Source organism: Otolemur garnettii, unplaced genomic scaffold, assembly GCF_000181295.1.
Source record: "Otolemur garnettii isolate 467f Iridium unplaced genomic scaffold, OtoGar3 scaffold00038, whole genome shotgun sequence".
Lineage (NCBI taxonomy): Eukaryota > Metazoa > Chordata > Mammalia > Primates > Galagidae > Otolemur > Otolemur garnettii.
The window spans coordinates 4,815,867-4,825,053 of NW_003852433.1; the positions used below are offsets into that span (position 1 = coordinate 4,815,867).

Below are 9,187 nucleotides of genomic sequence, written 5' to 3' on the forward strand. Positions count from 1 at the left end.
AAAAAAAAAAAAAAAAGAAAGATTTCAGAGCAGGGGAGTAGTAGGCTCCTACTATATCCTCTCTTATCCCAATCCGTCCCACCATGCAATGAGGCTAAGATCCTACCTCTTCTTTGAAGCTATCAGAATATTCTCTGCCCATCAAATTACTAATTTCAAATAAGAAACCATTTGGCACTGTTTTCCAAATGTTATACCAGTCTTACCTTCCTTAAAAGTCCACTCACCCATTCTGGCCCAAGACTATTTCTTTTTGTTTTTTAAGAGACAAGAGTCTCACTCTGTTGCCCTGAGTAGAGTGCTGAGGCATAATAGCTCACAGCAACCTCAAAATCCTGGGCTCAAGCAACCTTCCTGCCTCAGCCTCCCGAGTAGCTGGGACTACAGGCACCCACCACAATACCTGCCTAGTTTTTCTATTTTTAGTAGAGATGGGGTCTTGCTCTTGCTCTGGCTAGTCTTGAACCCCTGAGCTCAAGCAATCCACCTACTTTGGTCTCACAGAGTGCTAGGATTACAAGTGTGAGCTACCATATCTGGCCCAAGATTATTTCTTTTGAGCCTTCAAGTATAGCCATTTGAACAGTAGCTATTCAACCAACATGACTTCTATTTATTACCCAGCAAAGGCAGGATAATGACTACCCCTTGACTAGAGATCTTATACCAAGTTGAGATTAACGTGAAGAATATAGGGCAGGTACTTTCAGGAGCTGCAGAGCAAGCTTTTCAGTATGGCCAACAAGATGCCTCCTTGATCAGTCATCTGTCTCCCTCAGCTCATCCCTCTTGTCGCCCTACCTCCTATTCACTGCTGCTGTTGCAATCTCTATTGTCATCACAATCCTAACTATAATTTATTCAATTCTATGTTCTTTAAAAAATTTTTTTTTACAGGCACCAATGCTTACTATATTCTAAACATAGTGCTAATTCACAGACATCTCATTTAATCCTCACAACCCCTATACCCCCAAAGCTGAGGCTACTATTACCCTTTCTGGATCCTTAGGCTTAGAGAGGTTAAGTAACTTGCCCAAAGGCACACAGACAACTATGTGGGAGACCAACACAAAGCCTGTGCTTGGTAATTCTGCTATATTGTTAGCTACCACTATAAGTAACTTGTGGCTGGTGCAAGAGTCAGACTCTCAGGACTCCAGGACTGACTAAATACTCCGGTTCTCCAGCCAGATCCACTCTTCTCCCGTTGCTCAGCCTGGTTAGTGCTTATTCACCCTTCATACCCAATTCAGAATTTCCCCCCTTCAGGAAGCCTTCCCTGGCTGTGTGCCCTCCCACCAGCCCCAAGACTTCTCTCTGTCTACACACCCTACTGGTGTGGATCAGAGGCCCAGCCTTTGTACTCATATAGCAGCCTGGATTTCCTTCTATTTTAACACTGATCATACTGTAGAGAAGCTAGTGGTCTGTTTTTCTTCTGGGCCATGGACTCCTCAACTGCCAGGATTACATCTTTTATCTCTGTAGCTCCAACACCTAGCATGAAGCTTGGCTGCAGTCCTAACTCATCTACAGAATGTTTCCTGAGAGACTACTACAGTGGGTAAGCAGGAGTGACAGGCAGAGATCAGGCCCCTGCTCTCATGGTGCCCACAACCTAACAACCCTGGTGTTTGTTCAGTACACAGAGGGAGGAATGAGGTGGAACGTCAGACTCAACCACCCTAGGAGCCAGTCTCCACCAATGCTGATCAACAGAACTTTCTGTGATAATGGAACTGCTTTATATCTTCACTGGCACTTACTACATGGAGCTATTTTAAGTGCATTAAAATTTAACAAAAAATCCAGTTCCTTGGTTCACATTTTAAGCACTATCCACATTACAAATGTTCAACAGCAACATGTGACAAATGGCTGCCTATTGGGTGGCTACCATAATCAATAGGACAGTTGTAGATTTTCTGATAAATGTCCTCTATACATAAAAAAAGTGAAAAGGAAACAAGAGGCTTCATAGCAGAAAGGTTAACGGTATGAGCTCTATGGTCAGCCTAGCTGGGTTACTATCCTGCCTCCCCTAATTTTCTATGACCTTGAATTCTCAGTTTCCTCATCTGTAAAATGGAGACAATCAGAATACTTATTCATTGAACTGTGATGTGGCTTAAATGAGATAATCCAGGTGAAGTGTTTAGAATGGTTTGGCACAGGGCGAGTACTCTGTAACTGTTAAGTACTATTATTAGAGAGTATTTAGGAAGTAATAAGAAGCCATCCAAAAGGCAGGAAATAGAAGACTAAGTTCCTGTTTCCCACGACTTTACTCAATCCCCTAGAAAACACTTCCTCCCACCTTGTTCAAGTAAGCTCATATTCTTGGGAAAACAAGTGGGCATGGGAACTCCAGTCCCAGCGTCTGTCTCCTTCAGCAGCCTGGCACCTCTCCATGGCTCTAATCTCTCTCGGCAGCTGGGCAACTGGTAATCAGCATGTTCACAGCCTCCTTATTTTTCAGTCTCACGAGCCCCGCCGGAGTCTCAGTATGTGGTGCTTCTTATTCCAGCTGAGATAAAAGACACCTCAACCTCTGAAATCAGCATTCCCACCAAAGTATGGATAGCAGCTTAGATAGCACAGAAAAAGTCCAACCTGAAACCTGAATACTCTCTACAGGGTCAAATCCCCAAACCTGGCTCTGGGCTGGGTCCATTTCTAGCCCAACTCAAGCTGAGTCAGAACTGCCAAAAGACTGATTCAAAACTAAATGCTTTAGGGGGAAGGTGGAGGGTGGTGACAAGGAAAATACTGTTCAAATTCAAGCCGCTTTTCAGAAGGAAACTTCTACTGTAGGCCTGGAAGGACCTAGTGGTGTCTTGGCTACTGAATCATTGACCATGGCCCTCAGGTCATTCAGCAGATAAAGAAGGAATTTACTTTTTGCTTCTGAAATTGCAAGATTGAAAATACCAGGCTGAATGGCCTCAAGGCACCAGCTCACCAGTGCAGGTGAAGTCCTCAGCTTTCCTGTCTTCGGGTCCTTGTGGGTGAGCTGGAGTTGGTCCAGGGGCAGAGCTGGCATTGTGCTGCGTGACCCTCCTGAAAGGAATATGGATGGGAAGAACAAAGCAGACACATAGACTCCTGAGGGTAGGGCTTGCTCTGGGGCTGATCCCAGAGCCAGAAGAGAAGCTTCAACTTCTGGCCTTAGGAAGGGGTCTCCTATTATGGGTCTCCAATGCACCTACTAATCCAAATATGGTAACTTTTAAAGCAGTAGTTTTCAATTGTGGAGGAAAATACTTTCCAGGTGACTCCTGACAATGTATTCCCACCTGCTTTAAGAAGTAACTAGATCATTGTTGTTATGGCTCCAGCTCTGTTTGCTCAGTAGCCTGTGAGCTCTGAGGACAGTGCCCCATGGCTCTCCTTCATTGGCTACCTTTCCTGTGACCAGCACAGGCCTAGTACAGACTATCTGATAATTAACTGAATACAAGGACACTCTTATTACAACTCTAAACAGATTTTAAGTCTCCCAAGGGTTGGAGCCCTGACCTTTCCCGACTCATAAAGGGTGTTAAGACTTTATAACCTCTCCATGCTTGAAGGACGGACATAGACGAACAGAACAACCAGGGAGGAAGATAGAATTCACAGAACACTGTCACTGTAAGCTCCTTTCCACAGGGTCCCAAATTGGGAGCCAGTGACTGACAGTCCCCAGGTCTTCTGTCATCTTATCCAATGTTCTTTTTACAATATCACTTAGCCTGACCCACAGGAAAGACACTCATGTTGGTTGAATTATGGAAAGTAAATTAGGCCCCTCACAAGACATGCCATAAAAGGCTGGCACAATCTCAATGATAATGTGATGACAGATTGAGGCCAGGATGGGAAAACTGTCACCTCCTGGGCCTTCATAGACAAGTTGCAGGGCATGGTGAGGAATGAGCTACTAGCTATCCTGTGTCTCAGACTTCAGGTCAGGCCTAATGATATGAAAACAGACTGCTAACCTAACATCTCTGCTGCAGAGGAGCTCACAGTGCAGTGATAACAATGATGACAATAACAGCAGCCCCAACATGATTATTAGATGCTAGAGTGCTCTTCTAAGTGCTTTTCTCAGCATTAACTTACTTTGTTCACATTAACTCCTGCTTTACATGTCTTAATGCTCACAACATCTCTAAAGTTCATTTCATTATTATCTTCATTTTATCAATGAGGAAATAGATGCACATGGAAGATAAGAAACTTGCCCAATTTCTCACAATTAGTAGGTGGTAAAGCAGGTTGGTCCTTGACCACTCACTATACTGGGTCTACTCTAGACGAACTTAGGGGTAGTGTGGGGTGGGAAGCAGTGGAGTGGCTGTCAAAGCACTCTAGAGGATGGTTTAAAGAATCAGAAGTTCAGTAGTCTTGATGATGGAGACTGGCCAGGGAAAAGGATGCTCCAGGCAGAGGAAATAGCAGTGCAAAGGCAAGGAAGGAAAAGCAGGGTGGCACACAAGGAAACTTGGATTTAGCTTGTTTTAAAAACTTTGAAGGGCTGGGAGTAGTGGCTCAGACTTGTAATCTTAGTGCTCTGGGAGGCAGAGGAGGGAGGATCCCTGGAGCTCAGGCGTTTAAGACCAGTCTGAACAAGAGCTAGGCCCCATCCCTACTAAAAATAGAAAAATTAGCTGGGCATTATGGTATGTAATATAGCTACTCAGGAGGCTGAGGCAGGAGGATCACTTAAGACCCAAGAGTTTGAGGTAGTTGTGAGCTAAGATGCCACAGCACTCTACCAAGGGTGACCAAGTAAATCTCTGTCTCAAAAAAAAAAAAAAAAAAGAAAGAATGAATGAAAAAGAAAAGAAAAGAAAAAAACACAAGGCAAAGTAATAAAGGGCCGGGGGTAGTTTCAACTTTAAGCTTTGCAAAGCATAATGGCTGCTGTGCTACGTAGATGATTTTTATAATTGAGTTACTATCTTATTAGCTTCTCATAAGCCAAGGATTATTATTTTTATATGTTCAAAGAACAGCCCTGATCCACTCAAGGCAAGTACATTAGTGACCAAACTGAAGCTGAAGCCCAGCTCTTTTACCTTGGCACCCAGGACTCTTATCCTGAACACATTAAAAAGTAATTTTTTCCTAACTGTCCAGTGATGTTGGAAGGGCAGTTGGAAACACCAGTGATTTGTATACCAGTGTAGAAATCTAAATAACTCACAGGCCCAGTTTTTTCCAGGCTCACCTGCCAAAGATGGCAGTGGGAATGTCGGGTGTGGGAACATAGGGTGGAGAGTCATGAGGAAAAGGCAAGTCTCTGTCCTTTAAACTGTAGGTTTCAGAGTCCAGGTCTAGACAGGTAGAGACAGCATCTGCTTTCAGAAGAAATTCACTCCTACGAGCCAGTGCCTATAAGAGCAATGTAGGAACAGCCTGGTATGGTGGTTGAAGAGAGCTCTACAGGGCAGTGCCTATGGCTCAAAGGAGTAGAGCGCTGGCCCCATATATCGGAGGTGGTGGGTTCAAACCTGGCCCTGGCCAAAAACTGCAAAAAAAAAAAAAAAAAGAGAGAGAGAGAGCTCTACAGTCCTGCAATCTGGGTTCAAACTCCACTTTTTCTTATGCATTTGGAGAATTGAACCAGTTCTTTCATCTCCCTAACCTTTCACCTCTTTATCTATAATACCAGGATTCTAACAGTACACAATTTCTTTTCTTTCTTTCTTTTTTTTTTTTTGAGACAGACTTTCACTCTACTGCCCCTGGCTAAAGTGCTGTGCTGTCAGTTTGTAGCAACTTCAAACTCCAGGGTTCAAGCAATTCTCCTGCCTCAGCTTCCCAAGTAGCTAGGACTACAAGGAACCTCTACAACTCCCAGCTAATTTTTCTATTTTTAGTAGAGACAGGGGTCTTACTCTTGCTCAGGCTGGTCTCAAACTTCTGAGCTCAAGCAATCCACCCACCTTGGCCTCCCAGAGTGTTAGGATAACAACCGTGAGCCCTTATGCTTGGCCAGTACACAATTTCTCAGGGTTGCCATGAGAAGTAATCAATGCTAAGTATTTAGCACAGTACGTAGCACAAAACAGAAATTCAATATTGTTTTGTTACTCCAGTCCTAACTGTGGGCAGGGCATTTTGGGCTTCTTCATTTATTCAACAAACACTGATAGAATACATCCTGGGTCCTGGGCATGTAAATGTCTATCATTTGGTGTTGCATCTGTAACAGGAAATTTCCAACAGGAGCACTGCAGAGAAAGGGAGGATGTTATAGACAAGGTAACCTACAACCTGGATGCTGAAGGACAGAAGGAAAAGATGGGCATTCCAAGAAGACAGCAAACACGAGCAAGGCAAGGCTCAGAGCCTTAAAAAGTGTGACCTTGAAGAACAAAATATTTGGCGTTGGTGAAAACATAAAATCAGAAAAAGGATGAACCATGTGAGGAGAGAAGAGGCTGGATAGGGAACATAGAGCCAGTTTAAAAGGAGGCTCAAATGTCAAAAATGCTGGTCTTTCATCTGAAGGCAAAGAGGAGTCATTTAAGTCTGTGTGCAGGCCCATGATTAGAAAGGGATGATGATAAATTGGTGGCAGAGAGATCTCCTTTTTTTTTTGAGACAGATTATCACTGTTGCCCTCAGTAGAGTGCTGTGGCATCACAGATCACAGCAACCTCAAACTCTTGGGCTTAAGCGAGTCTCTTGCCTCAGCCTCCCAAGTAGCTGGGACTATAGGTGCCTGCCACAACAGCCGGCTATTTTTTTTCTCTTTTGTTGCAGTTGTCACTGTTGCTTAGCTGGCCCAGGCTGGGTTCGAACCTGTCAGCCTCTGTGCATGTGGCTGGTGTCATAACCACTGTGCTATGGGCGCCAAGCCCAGAAGAGATCTCTTATGAGACACCAGAGAGGCAAACACTGTTAACCATCTAATTCAATCAAACATTTTTGAGTACCTACTACTGTCCAAAAAATTCTAAGGTGGCCAATAATGGACCTGGCCCCACCCTTCATAGAGCTTACAATCTTTATGGGAAAGACAGTTATGTATCAAATAGCCACACAAGCAAAAATCAGTACCATGATGTATGCTGTGTAGGTAAGGCTTATGAGGCTATGGCAGCATTTAACTGAAAGACCTGACTTGAGAAAGGGTGATGTGAAGTTTTTGTCTAAAGTATGGGTAGCAACTAACTGGGCAAAGTCAGAAATTTGTTTCAAACGAACAAGGACAATAGCCAGGCCTATGTCTGTGTTCACCACTGTGTCATCCTGCCTGGCAGGGCAGCAAAAGCCAAAGTTAGGAAAGGTCCTTCTTCAGGAGGGGAACTCTGCAGAAGAACTGATTATAATGTGGCCTGGCAAGAGTTACTGCCCCTTCAGTTTTGTCACTCTTCTGGTTTCACTTCTGGTTTCATTTCAGTATTACTCTCTTCAGAGGCCTTCTGATAGCCCTACCTAAAGTATTCACTCTCCCACAGCTTTAATTATCTTGCGCATTTACTCGTCGTTGACTGTCTCCTCCTACTTGATTGTAATCTCCCGAAGTGCAGCAACCTGATCTGTCTTGCTCTGTACCCGCAGTGCCTAGATCTGTGCCTGGCACGCAAGAAGCGCTCGACTAATATTTGTTGAACGAATAAATGAACCCTGAGGCAACTGAAGACCCGTGGAAGTGGGCGATTCGTGGCTGGTCCAAAGCCACTCTGGGGCCAAGCCTACGGAGAGCCGGGGGAGGGGGGTGAGTCATGGCCCCTGGGGCAGCGTAAGCCTCGGCTACGCCGTGGAAGCCTGGGGCTGGGGGAGCCGAGGCTGCCCAAGGTACAGCCGCTGCTCCTCCCGGCCTTCGTGCTCCGCAGCCGGCAAGGCCTAGCCACACACTCACCTCGGCGGCTCCACCACCGGCACTGTGCCGCCGCTGCCGCCGCCGCCGTTCACGATGACGCTCCCGGAGCGCCCGCACTTCCGGGGTCAAAGGGCGATTCCGCCGGTGCGGACAGGAAGCCTCGGCCCAGGGCCACGCCCCTTTCCAAGATTCCGCCCCCACAAGTAGTTGGCGTGGTTATAAACACGCGCCCTTCGTCTGCCAGCTTGCCTCCTGCTTTCGTGGAGGGCACAGGCTCTATCAGTCTATGAGCACCTTATGAGTAGGCCATAGAGGGTCAGCCGAGAGCATGTGATATGATCTCCCCGTCTTGGAAAATCCAAACTTCGTACCCAGGCTTCAACTTCCTTCCCAGCCATGTCAGTCATAATTTGACAAATTTAACCCAGAAGAGAAGCTTTAAAAAGTAAAAAGCATAAACTTGATGTTGAGCAAAAGAAGACAGAGTAACAAGTACATACTACAATTTCATTTATAGGAAGTTCTAGAACAGGCAAAACTAATGAGTAGTGATGGTGTTAAGATGGTGGTTACCTCTATGTTTGGGGGACTCGGAGGGACCACAGCTAAGGCTGGGGTCATCCCCTGTCTCCTTCTTGGTGTTACTGGACAGCAGGTCGGGCAGCCTGTCACTGTCCAGCCAATGTGGGTGTGTGTGTGCAGAATATAGGTTCAGTATCTTTACTATTAGAAGGCCAACGATTGTGGAGAACAGAGTAACCTCTCCAAGAATGTCACTCCATTTCCAAAACCACAGTTTTATACATAAAAGTGAAAAGCAAAAACCTAACCTTTATCTTAAGCAACAGTAATTAACTCTTAGCTTAAACAAGAATAACCCTTATCTTAATAGTAATCGGCATAACCCACGACGCAAACAATATTTCTAATTCAAAGGTAATCTCCTAAATCAATTGCCCTAAATTACTCAAGATAGACACTTTTAGGTTAAAACTGAATTTATAAAACAAGAAGGATGGAAAACAGGAGGTGAAGGTCAGGAGACTGGCTAGCCCAGGTGTGTGGTCTTGACTCTAACCTAACTGACTCCATCTTATTCTCACTACATGTGCTATCTTTGGTAGTGACTACAGAGTTGTGTTCACTTAGGAAAATTTATCAAATTGAATACTTAAGATCTGTGCACTTTTCTGTCTATATGCAGTACAATTTTTTTTTCTTACTCAAGAAGGCCTGAGAGTAAGATGTGATTTTTCTACAGAAGGTTTCAGGTGGTATAGGGTAAATAATTCCCAAACCTGGCTGTAAATCAGAATCATCACAGAAAGCTAGTTAAGAATGCACACTGGTGGCTTCATGTCA

The 9,187-nt window shown here is 44.8% G+C and overlaps 1 protein-coding gene across 3 annotated transcripts in view; it reads right to left on the reverse strand.

The window, feature by feature from the left end:
* The window catches only part of ASCC2 (activating signal cointegrator 1 complex subunit 2), a 45,079-nt gene extending 37,102 nt beyond the window's left edge, over positions 1 to 7,977 (reverse strand). The window contains exons 1-2 of one of the 3 annotated variants that reach the window (XM_012805287.2): positions 7,865 to 7,977; positions 2,966 to 3,063 (exon numbers count right to left, since the gene is read on the reverse strand). In XM_012805287.2, the coding sequence (XP_012660741.1) occupies positions 2,966 to 3,046 (81 nt within the window). In that variant the 5' untranslated portion in view covers positions 3,047 to 3,063; positions 7,865 to 7,977. The remainder of the gene's footprint in view (positions 1 to 2,965; positions 3,064 to 7,864) is intronic. The other 2 variants (XM_023513289.1, XM_023513290.1) reach the window with 2 other exon arrangements.
* Between the last annotated feature and the right edge of the window lie 1,210 nt (positions 7,978 to 9,187).